This window comes from Xiphophorus couchianus, chromosome 4, assembly GCF_001444195.1.
Source record: "Xiphophorus couchianus chromosome 4, X_couchianus-1.0, whole genome shotgun sequence".
In the NCBI taxonomy this organism is placed as follows: Eukaryota; Metazoa; Chordata; class Actinopteri; order Cyprinodontiformes; family Poeciliidae; genus Xiphophorus; species Xiphophorus couchianus.
The window spans coordinates 14,251,038-14,270,938 of record NC_040231.1 but is presented as its reverse complement, the minus strand read 5'-3'; the positions used below and the strand labels follow the sequence as shown (position 1 = coordinate 14,270,938).

Sequence of the window (19,901 nt, the reverse complement as noted above, 5' to 3'; positions counted from 1 at the left end):
ACAAACTCTGCTCTGCACTCCCCTCCCCTGCCTTGGTTTCTTTCTCTCCACACGTCTCCTTACCGGTGTCCTGTCTCTCCACTGAAAGCTTTGCCCTCCATTTATTAGCAGAGCATGCTGGCCACGGAGACATTGAGCGAGGGATGGAGAGATGCAGGCAGAGAGGAAGAGAGAGTGATGGTGAGAATATCGATTCCCCAGTGTTGGTCTGTGCTGCTCCAGAGCCTCAGGGGTATGGGACCAGGGATGGAGAATGGGCGAGGCGAGAGGGAGAGAGCCTCTGCTGGAGGTGGAGGGGGGAAAGAGGGAGGCGGTGAGGCAGGAATGGAGGGAGGTGAGGGTGCGAGAGAGAGAGAGGGGGTACGGCGTGGCAGCTGAATCCCCCCCGGCCTGTCTACTGAGGAGCACGTCTGATTGAGCAGCAGCACGCTAACGCACACTGACAGCCTGGCCTGCAAGGGGGCTGCCCTGCCTCCATCCACAGCCTAACTCTGGCTTTAATGCACTGCCTCTGTACATGTGTGTGTATCCGATAGAAAAGAGACTGAAAGATAAGCGAGTGTGTGTGTGTTTGTACCGTGGTAGTCTTTGTAGAGAGGGTTGGTCTCTCTCTCAGAGCCTTTGAATGATTCCAGGGCGATGGCATTGTCACACAGCCGGGTTATGTTGCCCATTAGAGCTCTGTCCTGTAGGATGGAGAGGGATCCAGAGTGAAGAGCAACCCAAGTAGGTAATTAAAAGCCTCCTGACGGGATGTCACCGAGTTGCAATTAAATTAGGTCGTCATTTTCTGCCTGTGACCAGGTCCTCTCTGACCATGACTTATCTCAGTGCAATGAGCTGGAGAGGGTAAAAGTGTTGATTGGAGTCACACAGTTGACCTGAGGGCAGGCACCTTATATCAGTCATCTATCCACATGTACAAAATGGGTTGTAATTCAAACAAGCAACAATTTGTCACTCTTTCAGTTCATAAAATATGCTTGAGAAACAAGGTAATGGCTGCTGCATAAACCAAAACCTGTGAAAAGCAGGGCAGGATAGAAAGAAAATAGTTAGGCAGGTTTGATGAGGAGAGCTCCCCCTACTGGTTAGGTTAGTGACAGATAAGAGGTGAAGACAGAAGATGGTAAAGGGAATGCGGGGAAAAAATATCCAGAAGGTTAGATGGAGAAAGGGAAGGGAGGAGAGAAAGAGAGGGACATTGGGACACGGGGAGAGGGGGAGTCCTGCATTATTAATCCCTTTCCCTCCTGAATCATTCACATCCTTCTCTCTGTGTTGGCTGCCACCGCCTAATGCAGTTTTCATGCCTTCATGTCTTTTCCCCCGCTCTTTCTTCCTCCTTTTCGTTTTTGTCCTACTTTTAAAGTATGCATATCCTACCAGTCGGTGCCACGGCTGCACAAATAAAAGTACCTTAGTTGGCTTTATGTGCAGTAGTGGTTGGGATCTTAACAGTCTGGGTGAAACCAATTGTTCTAAAATTTAAAAGATACAGAGCAAAAAACAATGGCAGATAAAATACTGTCTATTCTTCCCCTGGAAACCCAATATGAGTAATTAAAAGGGAGCAACTTAATCTGATTTAAATATTTTAAAGTCAGAGTAATGAAGGTGTTCATTGGGAGCAGCTCAGTACAGTCGCAACAGGGCAGAATGAGGTCACTAAGAAGGGAGGGAAGTCAACAGCTCTTGGTTTTTATAAAGGCGGTCAAGTCATCTCAATTGCAGATCAATTTTTAAACCTTATTCAAATACAACAAATAGCTCCAACAATGATTTATATGGCTCTTCATTACTATTTATAATTTCTGAATAAACTTAGATAGATGAGTTATTCTATAAAAAAAAATATACTGCTCAAAAAAATAAAGGGAACACTTTAAGTGTTAAACACCTGTTTAAGTGTTCCCTTTATTTTTTTGAGCAGTGTATATTTCACATGATGTATAACTACCCTTAAGTAACATAATTAGAAAAAGTAAAAAATGAAAAAAAAAGTTGTGGAAAGTGCAGGAAAGAGAAAGATGTGAATGAATATCTATTTCTAGGGAATCGCCCATAAATATTTGTCTTCAGCCAAGAGTCTAATAAAACTCTGTGGAACATTTTTATAAGCTAAAATAAACATGTCAGCGTAAAACAGAGTCAAAATGTATGCATATTTTGACACACCACCAAGTTTTAGCTATTGCTGGTTTTATTTTGTATTGGTTTTTTTTTCAATAAGATTAAAAAAATTATTAAGATGAATATTGACTTTTTTTAAAAACCCCAAAGCAATTACATTCCTAACCATCTTGCCTTTATTTCAATAGCAGAGATGTCAAACTATTAAGATGTCTTGCACCCGGTAATAGAATATATAATAATATCAAAAGATTCAACACTGTCAAATGGAGAAATGTGTTTATCAAGCAAACAGGGAAAGCGATTAGGACACAGAAAAAATAGGAACAGATAAATATAGAGCAACGCCGAGAAAAGTCGTCTTCCCAAATATTAATGCAAAACAACACAGAAAATGTTTATTGGAAAGTCCTGCAGTATAGATCTGATAATTAAATAGACCTCTGGAAAGATCTGAAGACAGCTGTGGATTGACATTCCTTGTTTAATCCTATTCAACTATTTCTCGTTGTGCACAACATAAACTTTAAGGATTGTAATTATTGAATTTAAAAAAGCATATTTGTGTGTCTAAAACACAAATATTCTGTCCTCTGTAATTATTTGTAAGTATGGATTCTTAAATAATTTGGACTTAAGAGGATTTTAAACAAAAAGCAAATATGTACTGTATATATATATATATATAGACATTTTTTTTTTAAGCACTAAAAATCTTTCAATTTGCAATGTACACAGGCGTTTTTGGGGACCTATATTTTGTATGTGTGAGGACTGGGTGTGGTTTCAGGATATTGTATGATGGAGGGGAGTCTAATTAATGTTTCAGATGGACTGTCGCACACGGCTGCTGTGGGGAGGCTTTCAGTGAGTTCCTCAGCTTCCTAAGCTGCTCAATAATAGATTAAATATTGTAGACTAGTAGCAGTAGGCTAACTGTCTGAGACCACAATGTTTCAGTCAGTAAAACCATTGATGTTAGTCTAGACAGTCTTCGAAAGGCTGTGCTCTCTCATCTAAACTATCCATCTACGCAACGGCAGAAATAATGTCTAACTGTTTCAATGAGAACAGTCTTCGCACTTTGGTGACACTTATTTTATTAAGACAACAGCGCAAAGTGAGATTTGAAATGGTAAGTTAATCACATGGTCATAACATAACAGCCGCTAATTACCTCCATGTTGGCTTCGTCACCAAACACCTGATTCAGTCCAAAATGTCCCCCTCTCTCCTCTTTTCCAACTCATTCACTTCTCTCCCCAGGGTGGAGAAGGGGGAGGGCACAGATTAAGGGTTGCGAAGCCTGGCCAGTGTGGGACAGGAGGACCGCTCCCACCACAGCTGACATCTGCTAGTTAGCCACTCTACCTTTTTTTGACTAGGCCAAGCCGCCTTGCACAGTGCGTACAGGCCTGAAGCCAGAGCGTGTTGTGACAACACAGCTGTTCTCTGAGCTAGGCACTGACCTATATCTTTGAATAAGGAGATCACAAACAACACAGAGTCAGTGCTCTTCAGGATGAGTCTCTTCAAGAGAGATTCAAGAGTGGTCAGGCTAGTTTGGTATATAGACGGCTTTGGAGGCAAGTGTCCCTCTATGGTTAATAGTCTAGGGAAGGGTGGTGGTTTGCCATATGCCTCAGCAGATGACTCCACCTTCACACTGAGAGGCCAGACTGGACACAGACTCATAGCCCACCATGCAGCCCCCACCCCACCAATATACAACTTTAACGACCATTGCATATAAGGCCATGAAGAGGTTTAAACTCTTTGTGCAACTTTAAGTTGAATTTGTTTGTACGGTTGGATTGAACAGAGAATACATTTATCTACAAATATTTGATGTTATTGACTTTAAAGTAAGTTGAATTTTATAATGCTAAATCGAAAAGTTTGAAGACTGAACAAATTCTGAACCACAGTCAGTTGACAACAGACTGATATAAATAGAGAGAGGACCCCAGTGAACCTGGACAGTAGAAATGATCGTATGAACACTGCAGTGGGTGATCCCATCCTTTTATTGTCTGGTGCACAATGCACAATATTAGCCTAATAAGAATTAAACCAGAAGTTTTAACAATATTTTAAAGAAATGCAAGAACACCATGTTTTCAAACAATTCCTAAATTCAAACAGTAGTTTAAGTAATCATTGAAAAATCTCAGTTTTTGGGTTTGTCTCAATTAAAGTTTGCCAAACATTGGCCCAAAACTATCTTCTTGATTTCGTAAACAAAGTACAGGTTTAAAAATCCCATGCTGAGTTTAAAATATTTTTTTCAACTTAGAATTATTAAGTTAATGATTGGCCAAACTATACTTTTAAGATTTTGAACTACAGGAATCTGAAATACAACTTTGAAACTGAAATACAAATTGAAATACAACTTTTGCAACTGAAACCAACTTTGTTAAAAAATATATATAAATAAAAAACTTCATCAGTGAGAGATAGTATGCAGTTATTTTTTCTTACTCCATCCCTATTAACAATCTAAGACAGCGATCAGAAACTCAAGTCTTTGAGGGCCACTGTCATATACAGTATATCCCTGTTTAAAGTACCTGAATCAAATAATCAAGTCATTAGCAGGACTCTGTAGAAACTTTACTGCAGGCTGAGAGAGCAATCCAGCCATTTGATTAAGGCGTGATGGACCTCTCATACATCAAAAAGTTGCAGGACACAGGAATTTGAAGCTCCTTTTCTAAGAGAATAAACAGGTTTGGAGCAAAGCTGGCAAATAACTTTGGTTTTTCATTGCTTTTGCTACCCCTGATAGAATAACCCTATCCCCTCCATATATGAGCAGTATGGAGGGTAGCCATATTGCTCATATAAAAAAACCTTCACTGCGCCTGAGTCAATCATAACCAATAAAGAAGGTGCACACTGGTTAAACTTCAATATTAACCCTAACATGTTAATCTGCATTCAGTGTTCTGGCTGAAATCCCAAATGGTTTAAGACACCAACACTGAGTGAAAGTTCAGAAGCACGTAACACAAACAAGACAGTATGTGTCAAACACCATATTACCTGGATGAGATGTGAAGGTAAGGTTACTACAGCAACCGAAAGCGATGACCTCAACAACGCACGGAGTCCATACAGAAAAGTAGTCAGGGCGTGGCTGTGTCTAGGTTTGTCATGGCAACACAGGTCGTCCCCCCACAGAGCTGAACCCAGAGAGTGAAGCCCCACACGCAGGATATTACGTGACTTTGACTGTGAGAAATGCAAAGAGGGTGAGGAGTGCAGTTATGTAAACATTAAAAAAAACATGAAAACGTATCAAATGTTGCAGAAGAAAATGTAAACTACAGAAAGTCAGTGGAGGGCACGAATCTCAGTTTAATCTGAAAACTTGGGTGCTGCTGTTGTGGGCCATGCTTCCAAATGTTGGGTGAGAGCAACTGGACAGACTGCTCAGCGGCACAGACGATTGGAACACGGAGCCCAAACGTGACTGGACACAACCACCCAATCACAGAAGCCATCTGACACATGCACAATGGACCTGTCAGACAGGCTTCCAATATGGCCGCCACCCAGGAAACCCCAGCACATTCTTGGCACAGCGGTGATGCTCTGCAGCCAAGGGGGGCCTGGGTAAGGGTGGAGTGCCTTGCCTTAAACCCCCCCACCTCCCACCCTCCAGACTCCATCCCATCCCAGCCCACCCCAAGGGATCAACTGAAACCAACTTTGTTCAAAAAAAAGTGGGCCAAACTGTGGTAGGTGTGGTATCACTGCACCACAGAAAATGGAGAAACTTGTCGAAACTGTGAGGGAGTTTTACTCTTACATACAACTGCCTTTCATTTGGCCTTTCTTATAGGATGGTTCAGGATTATTGGGGTGAGAGCCAACATCAATAAACAAAGGCCTGCTTTAAAATCTTCTCACTTTTTATTCAATCTTTTTCATAATTTAAACGTCCTCCAACTCTTCTAAGATCTCCTCAGCCCAATTTCTCATAACTTTCTCACCCAACTGCATGACCTTTTTTACAGATCAGGATCAGCATTGAACAGATCTAAGAAAAATAAACGCCATTGTCTAACATGGTTTTTCAAAGCTGCCTAGTTTCCAATAAGACTCTTTTCTCTCCACAGCATACTCTCAGGCTGTATCTCAGCCTGCTGTAGTATTAGCATTCTGCACATGTGGTGTAGTCACAATAAGACATGCCCTTCCTTTGTTTAATGATGTTTTCCTACACAGGTTTTGAGAGCAACAGAATCAGAAATCTGTTTCTGTGTCTGACGCCCCACAGGAGGTCACTGCGGTAATACGACTGTTGCTGTGGCAACATCAGGATGCAACAACAAACTTAACTCCTATAGCTTAGTCTATAGAAAAATCAGGGAACATTGCCAGTAGGGTCCAGTGAAAGACCAGAGGCCAGCCATATAGACTACAACTAGTCTGGGATCACAACCCAATCAGAAAGGAGTCTAATGAGACTCAGAAAGACTCCAGTCTCATTCTTCTGAAAAATCTTTCCAATTATTAGTCACTTCGGCAGAGTTCACTTTAAATCTTGAAATACTTGACAATGTCTGAGAAAACAACAAGAAGAAGCAAATCATCCAATCCACACTGTTGTCCATACTGGGCATATTTTTGTGCCAGCGCCCATGTCGCTCTGTGCCGGTTTGCATTCCTGGACTGTGCCAACAGTGTGTCAGGTGGTCCTGCTGCTTTAATGATGTCAGCAGTTAATCTGGTGTTTGAATGACAGCTCTGGGGGGAGAAAATCCCATGTGTGAGTGACAGGAGGAGAGGTGGCTCCAGGTGACGGGCACAGGGTTCACAGAAAGTAGGTGAACAAGGCATAGATACTGTTTATGTAGAGAACCAATAAAAAAAACATGTATTTTACAGTCTTCTATGTGTCAAATCATTATGCAAAAACTGTATTTTGTATTTGCATTGTGATGGCTAGTCTCAAAAAGCTAGACATATGCCAGTTTTGAGATTTGAAAACAGTCATGTAAACTCTGTTTTTGTAAATATATTGAAAGATGATCAAATTTAGATTGAAGAAACTGATAACCTTCCATTTCATTTGATAATTTCTTTGACATCTGACTGGCATTTCAGTGTTTTTGAAAAACTAAGATTGATAAAAGAATAAAAGTTTTTATGCAATCTTGATTATCAACATTGATGCATCTGCGATGGCAAATTATTTAATGTGCTGGACAGAACAACCTCTTATTATCAGTTTAAATATTAGCAACTTGCTAGTAGGCCCATTACTGCTCTATTCTCCTACAGTTATGAATCAATGCAAGGTCAGAGATGACTCTAAGGGGAAGAACAAGACCAAAATTAGTAAGGCACAGGATAATGAAGAGATAAGTGACAAGACTTCCTCACTATACATGTATCATACATTTTAATAAAAATCTAGTGCCTCTTTTTTATTTATTGAGCTTTTTAAGTATCAGAATAAAATGGGAAATATTAATGCTAGACAACGCCAACTGAGGACAATAATGTGCAAAAGAAAAGAAAATTCTGCATGTTTTTTAGCAGCAATAGTAAGTTTAAATCCAAAGTGAAATAGAATGTACCCTTAACCCCTATTTGAACTCAAGATAGTGCATTAAAGCACTGTTGACTGATGTGTTTATAGACTGAAAATTGCAGATGTTCTTTGCATTGATGTATTTGATGATAAAAAGTATTTTGCATGATTTGATTCATCAATAACCAGAAAATCACCTGATTCCAAACTCCACCTCACTAATTTTTGCTGTTAAGCAACAGATGTATGTCTATGTGAGTAAGAAATAAGATTATTGTGCTCCTAGCTCTAGAGTGACTTATAATGCTTTCTAACAAGATGTTAAATTGGTTTGTGGTGAATAACATTTTTGAAAAAAAAAAAGTGTTATAATTTGAATGAGAATGAAAGAAAAACTAGAACAGTTGTTTGGTTCTTACCATGGGGGTCGCCAAATCAAAGCCTTCTCTGTGTATGACCTCTTGCAGTGACTTCAGTAAGGCAGAGTAGGACTCAACCCTGGCATTGGAGAAAGAATGAGACACATTTGACACAGTACAGCAGAGAACTTGCATCAGAACACAAAAGGGGATACCTAAAATGTGCAATCCATCGCCAATAGTATCTTGATAAATCTGGGCCAGGCTGATCACTGCAGTAGCCTAATCCTCAATGACTGCAGTCTGCTACTCCTGACTGTGCTTTTCTGGAGCCACCGAAGCAGACAGATGATCCATATCAAGAGATCCAATTAATTTATTTGGTTGATTAAATTACAACATGACTGGTTCACTGTCAGCTCCCTGAGGATCTGATTGTGCCGAGACAGACAGACAGATGAGGTGCACATATGCACAAACGTGCGCACAACGGAGAAGAGATGAGGGATTAATGGGCTGATGGCTAAAACTAACAGAGAACAGCATTTTGGTGGTTAATCAAGGGTAAGATGTGCACTGCTGACAGGGCCATGCAGTACCATCGAGCAACATTTAGCAACAGTCAAGGGATGGATCACTGCTAAGCCCTTTATGAGTTTATGGGCTCACCAATAATAATGTTAACCCCATCTTTTAACACAGGACCCTCCACTTAGAAACACCTCACTATTGTAATGACCACTCTGTGGCAGCTCACAGTGGGCTGCTACGTCAGCTGTCAGTTCAACCTGAGAGCCACAAAAGCTGATACACATAGGTTGGTCACACGCCAAACCCCCACATAAAGAAGAGAAGCACACACTTGTGTTGATTACACTTGGCCAAGTATATCAATGAACTCTATTTCAGTTATTCAGCTCAACAATGGTGCCTCCTGACCCTGCTGTGGCTAATGATAGAGCTGCACTGGTGAAAGAGGGACACCTACCCTCCACGGCCTCTCTGCCCATGCCTCAGCTCTGAGGTGGTGGGGGGCTGGGACGGTCTGACGTTCAGTTGCATGCAGGAGGTTGCCACTGGTTGGCAGCCATTGTGGAGCCATTTAGCTACCCCTACTGAGCACGGCTTATTCAGGTACCCAAAGAGGTCTAGGTGCGTAGCTACAGGGGCTAGCACGTCAGCTAATTAGGATCATGCAACAGGAAGCGTTTTTATCTCAGCGTTCCTCTTTCAGCAAGGGAAGAAAGAGTGAGGGAAGGGGGATGCTTGGTCTTAAACAACAGGATCTGTATCACCTAGAGGGCAATTTGTGCCAATTATGCCTTCAAGTGAAACGGAGCAATTTAACAGCTAGGGTATCAACATGGGGCAGCGGACACGTGCAAGGGGGTGTAGCTTGCTTTCGAGTTTGTGTGTTACATGAGCGTGCAAGATATGCACCGGGTGTGTGTGCCTCTATTCTTGTCGGTACTTGGGCGGGCCTTGGGGCACAATGGTGCTGTGCAGGTGTAGCTTCCAGCTGTCAAAATGCCTGTAAGATCTATAACCCATTTACACTCTACAACAGCACCACTATGTCACCTTCACTCAAAACTGCACAAACCAGGGAGAATTTTCCTCCTACATTCTTCACATTAATCATCATTACGTTGTGAAATGATATCTAACCATACTCTTTCTACCTCGAGCACCATACTCGTGAAAAATGTACATTTTAACCTGAATACCTGCAACATTTAATGTGTTTGTATGGGCAGCATGTTTACCGTCTCTGTTTGCTGATAGAAAGAATGAGGGATTCTCTACAGCCTCCTCCAGCATCCACTGCACTCCAGATTGCTGTATTTACCCAGTTCAAACGCGTGTGTCTTCGTGTGCCCGTGTGTGTTCAGCAGCACTCTCTGGGTAAAGAGCCTGTGCGACCTCTGAACCCTAAGTACACTCAACGCAGGAGAAATCAAACAGACGCTGAGCAAACAAGACCCTTATTTGAATAGACATATGCAACCTTTTTCCAAGAGGCTGAATGACCCAGCCAGTGACAAACAACGCAAAACAGGAGGCGAAGCAGGCTGATATTTAACTGATTTGTATGAGTTGCAAAAATAGTGATTATAGTGTTGTTCTTGATTGTAATTATTATTTATTCATAAATGGAGCATTTTTGAATAAGTGTTTTATTTGAACTCGATAAAAAACTGTAATTAATTAATTGTTTAAAGAAAATGAATAGAAGAAAAAAAAATTAATGATGCGTGATCATGCAAATTATTATGAGATTAATTCCTACTTTGAATCAACTAAGTGAATGTTGTTATGATTGAACAAAGTCAGTTATGTTGCTTTGTTTTCTGAAGTCAAAGAAAAAACATTTTATTGGAGCTGAAACAATTGTTTGATTAGTTTGATGATTTCCAGAATAATGATTAGTGGCATAAATGTAACTGATGCATTTAATTTCAGGCAAAACAAATATAAACTTATTCAAGCATCTATAATTTTAGCATCTATTCAATACCCATGTCTCAGACACAATTCAAATGGATTTTAGCTTTTGTTCAATTTTGAAACATTTCCCCATCATAACGTGAACAAGGAACTTGAACTAATTCAGCTAGAATAAAACAATCTCATCTAGTGAAGCCTAGTCTTCTCAGCCTGGTCATGTTGTTTACTAGGATTATTTATACAAGATGTGCTCCTTAAGTTCTGCAGCTGTCTCGCTGCATTATTGGTTCACCTGTTCCTCCACGAACATTGCCATGTTTACTCACATGCGTTCTGCGGAGGAAGTCGTATTTGTACGGCCCTGTTATGTGGATGATGTCGTGTTTATGCGCCTGTGTTCATTGGGTCGTGTCTCATTGGTTTTGCCTGCATTTTGAGGACAATGTCTTGCTGTTCTACCTGTGTGCTGCTGATGACGGGGTGATGTGATCCGGAAGGTAGAAGCGGTGGCACTTGGCTGCTTGGCGAATCTCTACCTCCATCGTCTTTGAGACATCATAGTAGTGTCCGAATCGAGAGGAAGATGCCAAAGCACTCTGTAATGCACAAGGATAAGAGTTGTAATTTTTTATAACATTACTGCTTGCTCAAATTCTTTTAAACAGCATGTATGACTTTAATATTGAAAACTAACAATACATATAGGATCACAACCTTATTTGTTTTTCTAAAAATGCAATACTATGGCAATGCAATTGCATTGTTTATGGGTCATTCCTCAACTTTTCTACAGCGAAGAAGTTAAATAAGCACTATGACCAGCCTCTTAATCATTTCTTCACATAAATGTCCACTTCTGGCTGTGAAAGCGAACATGTCAGGGAAGTAGGGGAAGGCGGATGTTTTCCTGCAGCTGAAAGAGAGAGTTTTAGCTCTTCTTTCTCGGTAAAACCATGGACTCCATTGTGAGGGGGGCCCTTAATCTACTCCTAATCTGGATTAGGGCCCCCGGTGTGTCCCTCTCCCGTCAGAACGAGGGGGTCAGAAGGGCCAGTTGGGGGGGGTCAGGGGCTCATCTTCTCTTTGTGAACCAGGCAACCCGCTTAGCGTTCCATCCCCGCCCTGACGGCCTCACCTTTGATCTGATGTCTTCATCAAGAGAACGACACAGTGGGCCATGCCAAGAGAGGTGTGTGTAAGGGGAAAGTAAGCGTTGACTCTAGGGGTGAATTTGGGATGCAAATCCTCTGGCGGGGCTTACTAGCGGTTTGTAAAGACAATTTTACAGGGGAAGGAGGGAGAGGTGAGGAAAGGACACAGATATAAAGAAGTTTCCAGGGAGAGAGAAAGAGGGAGAGGATCCCTAGGGACACACTGTGTTCTGCTAATCCACATAGCGATATGGATTATAGACCGACGGGGGTGGACTGCAGAGAAGAAGAAGAAGGGGAGGGTCTCCTCTCCTTAAAGCGGAAGAAAGAGTGTAGAGCTGCCGACCCTAGCAGGGGGAAAGGCAGGGATTTGGGGGAAGACGGAGGCGCAGGTCTGGGTCGTAGGGTTGAGCGAGCAGACATGTCAATGCACTGCCTGCATAGTACTCTTGTTTCCCAGGCTAAGCAGGGGTGCAAGCGTGTGTGTATGTGTGTGTATATGTTAGCTGGGGGAACAGTGAAAAGCCTACCTATTGCCAGCTAAGTGTGAGTAATCTGCTGCGGCTCTGAAAAGAGAGGCCGAGGCCTCATTCACTCCATAAAGGAGTTTAGAGGTGGATGGATTTAGTGGTCGAGACCATTGTCAAAGAACTAAAAGCAGCGATTCAGTACCGGGCATTCTTATCCTATCATTAAAAGAGACACATGTTGAACTTTCACTAAATAAAGATTTAAAAATTGCCTCTGATCGACTGTATAAGGAAAAAATAGTTGTATTAAAGAGGACACACTGATCGATCACCTGTACTTTAGGCAGATTCTGATAGCGCCAGGCAATCTTCATGGCATCCAAAATGTCCTGGGGTTCACCAGTCAGTCTAGGCTGCTCCACAGGTTTAGGAACAGCAACATCATCCAATATAGGGGCTGGAAGCTCCTAAACGAAGAAAGAATACAACATTGGCAAACATAAAACAGCTTGAATGTTTAATTTAAGCTTTTTAAACGACAGACAAACCCAAAATACAAACTATTTTGACAGTCGCACGATAAAGACAGCAACTCTAGGTCAAAAAAGCATTTTGCTATTTAATTTTCTCCATCTAATTTTTTTAATCTTACTATTTTTTTTAGATGACAGAGGTGAAAAGTTATTTTGTATTAAAAGAAGGGTAGAAATGGCTTTGAAACAATAATGAAACATGAAATATACACTTGTACAACCCTGAATTTATATATTATCCGAGCGCAGAGACACATTCCAATGGATAGCTCAGTAAGTAGAGAACTGGATTAGATTGAATGGTTCAATTATAATCCTAATCAGATCTACAATCTAGTCAAAGAAAAGAAATTCCATTTTTAAACCATATTTCTAAAAGATTTAGCCTAGATTTCCACTTCAACTATAAAATGTGTACTGTTGTACTGAAGGACGTGAAAAATGCACACAAAGTGGATCAAATATTTCTAATCCAAAACAAGTTGAATTTGTGAGGAATTATCTATACATTTACTTCTCTAAAAGAAGTACACATTTACTTCTTTAAAGTAAATGTATACTTTTTACTTCTTTAAAGTAATTGGTGTGTATGTTTCTTTTCTCCTAAAACTTTACGTAAACAAAAATCTGTGGAGAAGATGAGTAAATAATGTTTTCCTTGTCTGTATGATAAACAAAATAAAGTGGAGAACATAAAAGCTCTTAAGAAATTTACAGGAAATCTGGTCTTTGAGCAAATGTCACATGGAACTGCCACAGTGCTTTTCTTTCTGCAACTTTACATCCTTAGGAGTTGTGGACATGCATCTTTGTTTATGCTAATGTAATACATAGTGCATGTTTAGCATCTGGAGATTACCATGCTGCAAATAAACAAGTGCAAAATACTAAATAATTTGATACGTCCCCAGTGGGACTACCCCTCTCTTAATAAGTCTTTGATATACAAAGAGAGGGCGAGCCGATGAACCCTCCCACTATCAATCAGAGGGAGAAAAGCACCCCTCCTCTTTGCTGTTTGGCAGGCAGCTTCTGCAAACTATGGTCCTGTTCATGGATTGATATGCCGGGAAACATTTCAACAATGCCAGAACCATACCACTCTCGACCTCTCAGATACCCCTGTTGACCCTGACACATGTTGGAAAGAGCCACAGCTCTGAAAGAAAATACTCAAGAAGTAGTTTCCAAGATCTTTACTTGAGTAAACGTTAAACAATGTAGATTTTGTCAGTTGTACTAAACTAAAAAAAAACAGCTACTCTTGTATCTTATAGAAAAACTTTGCAGGGTCAGAAACTTCCTCATTTGAAAAGCACAGTGTCTCATCTCCTACCTGTAGGATTTCATCAGGGTTATCTTGAGCTGTTGCCACAAAGAGTTCATGCCGACACACCACTCCCTCTGCCAGAAAGTACTTCAAGATCATGCGGGAATAGCTGTCAAATCGGTCCTCCTCTGACAGAGAAACAAAGACGAGAACCATCAGATTATCACATGAGAATGACAAAGTAAACGAGGTCAAACAAAAACATAAATAGCTTAATCGGATCACATAGTCTTCCCCTTTATTATTTTGAACACCTCAACCTAAGTCCAGCAGTTCATGCCCACATCACCGCTCCTAACTGTAATCGATGTAAGGACACCTTCTACCTGCTTTCTGCAGGCAACACATGAAGTAGCAATCAACATGGCACATGGGTGTAGTTTTTACACTGAGATTTGACTGTCAATGTAAAAATTCACATCTTCACCCCTTATGCCAACATATTACAGTATTCCTGTCCACTTTCACCAATCATGTCCCAAACTGGTAGCACAGGAGTAAAGGCAAGTGGGAGACACCTGCCCCAAGCATTTACCTGGCTCTTCCCACACAACAGAAAGATACCTTGGTGGTCAGGACAACTGCCAAGAAGAGAAAGAGTGTGAGGAAGATGGTAGTTGTCATCAAAACAGTTCCTGACACCTGGTTGCTTTGAATCTCTCCATTTTTGGTTGGATTCTAATGGCAGTGGCATCCTTTTCACCTCTGTACTATGAGGGTCATTCGCATAAACTCTTTTTGAACTTCAGAGAAAGTTATATTTTTAGAAGGAAAATCCCAGAAGAAATCACATGACAGCATGAAAGAAGTGTGTCTGAGCCATTAAAAGGAGAGGTAAAATCCTCTAAATGTAAAAATTGCCCACACAAAGGTAGTCTTTGTATATTGCAGGCTTTCAACATGACAGCCCCTTTACCCCCTCATCAGCATCATCATTATTATAGTCAACAGAGGAGGGCACATAGCTCTACCCAGTATGCCACTGCTGTTTCCTGTCACCGTCACTAGTTTGTTAAGATTCCATAGGCCTTTCCTCACAATGGCAAACAGTGGGCACACGGACAAAGACAGCAGTGACAGCTGAGGTAATGGGCATACAGCTGACAGCTTGGGAATGACATCCTGATGTGTCATCCTCGGACATTTGGAGAATTTCCACACCTCCCTCCCACGTTCCCCGATCCGCGTCCTCACCTACGGACTTCGGATGGCCCAGGAAATTCCACGGCTCTTCAATTTGTTGTCGGCGGGGCTCCCTGTTCTCTTATTGATGGGTTTTTAGGTCAGCAGGCCTTTGTGGCTTTCAGCAGGCCCCACAAAGACTCCCAGATGGGCCCTCTCAAGATGGGGCCTATTGTGGTTGTGTTTCTATGGGAGCCTTACAAATGAAACCTCCAGGAGTCATTAGGCTGTTGAGGCAGGGGGTATGAGGAGGGGGCTGGAGGTGGTGGGGTATAGGAGCAACAGGGGGTGGGGGGTGGTTGTGTCTTTGAGGTAGATCGGTCACTCTGGACAGTCATAGGATGATTCCCTTCACTTTTTTGCTTCTTTTTTTGCTCTTTTCTGACTAAGGTTGCATAAAAGCAGGATGTCTGTGCTTCATTTGCCTTCAGTCAAGGAAGTGGGAGTGCAAGTCTCATGAATCATATCTGCTAGAGCTGCAGGGCAAAGAGACAAAAGATCTAGGTCAGATGTTTTCCTCTTATATGTCTTAGGTCCTTGAAATGTTATCTTTAAATTACAGCATAAAAAAGTGAGGTGAATAAAAAACAATTAGAAATAAATTTTACAACATGTTCCAACTATAAAGTCTGCTAATTCAGTTTCAATTCAGTAATGTTTATTTCGACAGACTTAACTCTCAACAAAAGTCACCTAGATGGTTCAGTTTAGTACAATACCATACAAACCATCTCAATACAAATGAGGGATTTCATAAAGTGGATGTCAATTATTCAAATTGAACCTCCCAATACTTAATAACAGCAGCTTGCTATGGACTACTCTTCTGTCGAGAAAAAAAAAGATGTTTTGAGATGAACCAATATTTCATACGCTGACTGCAATTCTGAACAGTTCCTTTAGTTACTACACACTCCACCTGCGCTCACTGTCACATCCTTGTAAAATTATGTTGTTTTCATACTGAGTAATCAATCATAATTATAGCCTTAAACAAAGATTTGACAAAGATTCCCACGATCAGATGTGTTTGGAAATCAGCAGGTTACAGAAAACTGAATTTCTATTTTTCTTTTCAAATAAATGCATCAAAACATAAAATCACAAAGGCATCAAAAAAGTGCATCAAAAGTACAAAAGAGTCATTTTGATGCACTTTGCAAATTAAGTCAAATATTTGGGAAATATGATTTGGTGCATATGTGCATCTAATGCTATAATTCCTTCATTTATTGAGGGGTTCAAAACTACTGGTTCTACCAAATATTCTGAATTTCTTCCTTTTTTTATGTATTTTAATCCTTAGGAAAAAATAGCAATATGTCTAAATCAGAATTGGAAAATTAGATTAGAAAAAACCTGATTGGTGAATTTCTAATTAAAACTAACATTTAATTTCTTTTTAAAAACAATTGCAAATCATTTGTTTATGTTCGTACACTGCTAAACAATCTGCAAGCCATCTCTGTGTTGCTCATAGAACTGAAATAAAATAATGTAAAACAGCTTGAAGTCACTGAATAAGGTGGCATTTAAATCAAAGAAGCATTAATCTAACAAAGGAACAAAACCATAAATGGTCAACATAATACAGACTAAGCAGCTTTGTTTCTCTGCTTGCAGAAACACAAGAGATCCTTAGACAGTAGCCATACTGAAGAGATCCCCCCTCTGGGTGACAAATCAGGACAGACAGCTCAAGACACTTCAAAGGCAGACAATGACCAGTCTGATAATTTTATGTCTGTGTCTCACAAACAGGCCGTCACGGCTAAAGGGGCAGACTGTAGCAGACGACACAACACAAACAAACACACACTCCAAACTCCCCACACTCCACCTCACCCCACCCCACCCAGGAAAAAACACACACATCGTGCACATATGCCACTCTTTCAGAGACAAACACAAGAGAGTGCTCAACACACACACGCATTTCACCTTTACTGTGTCTCTCATTACCAGATGAAACCAACCGTACATTGATTCACAAAATGGAAGGGAAGAACGCATTAGTGTGTAATCACTGACTCCTGCATCGATTGGGGGGATGAATTAAAGGGCAAAGCAATATCATCAGTTGGTATAGGCCTTGGCTACACACAAATTACAGCTTCAAGGGGAAACATGACTACCTTAACCTCACTGTCCACCAGTGCATATAGCCTAGCCTACAATGATGATAATAATAATAATAACACAGTGGAAGACATTTAAGCCTCTAGAAAACCCACTTGTGATTTATGTTATTCTGAAAACTTCTATAAAACATCTGCAGAGGAGCATATTAATGAAGAAGCAACCGAAAAGTGTGAACACCTGGGATTCTAACAGGAGACCTTCAGCTTATTAGTCCATTTTCTCAGTCTGCTTGAGAGTAACGCACTTACCGCAGAGCCTGTGGATGATTCCTAAATAGTTGCCAATTTAGGTTGTAGGAATTTAGCCAATGTGTTGCTGAGGTTTTAAAGACTTTTATGAAAATGAATCTTTATCGTCACAGAGAAAGCTACAAGGGACTACAAATAGGAGAGTAGAAAGCAATTCAAACAATATGACAAAAGTAATTGCCCCCTAGGCCTTATAACAGGTTGTGCCACTCTTGGATCAACATCTACCATCAAGCATTTGCAATAATTGGTGGATACTTTTTGGCCCCTGTTTTTTGCTATTGTCGATGTTAATGGAGGGTTTGGGGTCTGAACATTCTGTTTAAGAGGATTAAACAGCATCTTCATGAGATTTTTGACTAAATCATTCCAAAACCTACTTTTTATCCTATTATCTTTTATTGAGAAACAAAGAGGTGGACTTGCTGGTGTGCTTCTGATCACTGGTATGCCAAATGAACTAAGGGGCCAAAGTTTAAGATCACTACCGTAAGTTGTCAAACACTCTTCTTCACAATATTAAGAATTTATGGTTTTGTTGATTATGTAAAGCCATGCAGGTCCAGAAGTAGCAAAGCATGCTCCAACCATGACACTACCATTACCACCATGCTTTTCAGTAAGGCTGATGTTCTTTTTCTAAAAGCTGTCTTAGTTTTATGCCAAATGTAATGGAACACACAACTTCCAAAATGTTCTACTTTTGTAGTATCGGTGTACAGAATATTTTCCCAAAAGTCTTGGGAAAATATTCTGTCTTGGGGATCATCAAGATGGATTTGATGGCAAATGTTACAGGAGTCTCTTTTTATTGTTATTTTTTGGCTCTGGTGGCCTTTATTTGATAATGGAGTGACAGGAAGGCGGGTCGTGAAAGAGGATGAACACAAGTGGCAAAGGTCATCAGGCCAGGACTTGAACCTGTGATGGTTGCGTCAAAGACTGAGGCCTCTGTACATGAGTCACATGTAACTTGAAGGAATCTTTAAGTTATTTGGTAAGCAATGGTTTTGCCTTGAAATTCTCTAATTGGATACTATTTCGCTCAGTCACAGCTTCACCACTGTTCTGTTTTTCTTTACTTTTTGTTTAATACCGCTCACTGTGGTTTAATGGATTCTGAAAGTCTTAAAAATTACTTTGTAACCCTGTTCAAACTAACAAATTTCAATGCTTTTCCTATTCATTCTTGGATTTCTTATCAAGAATGGATAAGAATTTCCTTCTTACACATTTGCTGTATTATGAAATATTCAAATAAAGGATACTACTATTTCTACTTCGTTCATTTTTGGATTTGTTTTTTTTGTTGTGGTATAAAAAAATCTATACAAATTATTGCAAACACTTAAAAGTCAAAAGACAAACACATTTATAGCACATGTTTATTTGAAGTGCTAAGTGAAGGTTTTTTTCTCCTTTTAAACGCCTTGAATAAAGCTAAGATTTTTTTTTTTTAATCTACAACAGGTTAAAAAAATACACATTGTTTTCAGGTTTGATCCTACAAAAAAGGAACAAGAAACACAATGGTAGATTGTAGACAACAAATTGTCTACTTGAAAAATGTAAAGAGAAAGACTCACCAATGAGAAGCACTGTACCAACTGCTAATCCACCACCTGTAGGGAGTAAAATATATGTTAACATTATTAATATCTTTCTACATATATATATATATATATATATATATATGCAGACATAATCAGAAAAATCACATTTCAATTCTGATTTGTACGAATATTATTGTCGCTAAAAAAAAGTCATATTTAAACAAAAGTATGGAACTGGACGGCGTCTTGATTATATTATTCAACAGTATACAGACTTAAAGGATATTTCTTGACACTAGTATGGCGAGAGAAATACTTCAATGAAACCTTTTTTTATAAAAAAAAAAAAAAAAAAAAAGATCTGCAATAGATAATGATAATGCAATACGAGCACTTTTGGTTCTGACAAAGATCCATCTTACTGCTTTTAACTCGTGATGTGTTGAAAATGTGAAGGTGTGGGTTTGTCTGCAGCTGAGTATATTCACTCTGTCCAACGTTGCATTAAATGGCTCTTAGCCTGTGCAGCAGCGGGACACTGACCGAGCAGGTAGTCCAGCGACGTGACACCGGTTGAAACTAAGAGCTGTCCGTTTTGGACCGAAGGTCTCGTCCCGGGTATAGAGATCAATTTACTCCTTGTTTTCTTCTGGAAGCTCGTACAATTAACCTGTAAACGGTCAGCTGAGGTTTTACACACACTGTTCACGGGAGCTGCCATATTGCTACTGATGACGTCAATGTTGTGGAGCATGTTATCCAATCAAAGAAAAGTCCGGGGCAGGTCGACCAATGACAATCTTG

At 40.3% G+C, this 19,901-nt stretch overlaps 1 protein-coding gene across 1 annotated transcript in view; it reads right to left on the bottom strand.

Annotated features, from left to right (window-relative positions):
* elp4 (elongator acetyltransferase complex subunit 4) overlaps positions 1–19,866 on the bottom strand; it is a 56,602-nt gene extending 36,736 nt beyond the window's left edge. The window contains exons 1-8 of the mRNA XM_028014319.1: positions 19,641–19,866; positions 19,131–19,166; positions 13,979–14,100; positions 12,442–12,576; positions 10,948–11,084; positions 8,101–8,179; positions 5,182–5,370; positions 578–686 (exon numbers count right to left, since the gene is read on the bottom strand). Coding sequence (XP_027870120.1) covers positions 578–686; positions 5,182–5,370; positions 8,101–8,179; positions 10,948–11,084; positions 12,442–12,576; positions 13,979–14,100; positions 19,131–19,166; positions 19,641–19,851 — 1,018 coding nt within the window. The 5' untranslated portion in view covers positions 19,852–19,866. The remainder of the gene's footprint in view (positions 1–577; positions 687–5,181; positions 5,371–8,100; positions 8,180–10,947; positions 11,085–12,441; positions 12,577–13,978; positions 14,101–19,130; positions 19,167–19,640) is intronic.
* Between the last annotated feature and the right edge of the window lie 35 nt (positions 19,867–19,901).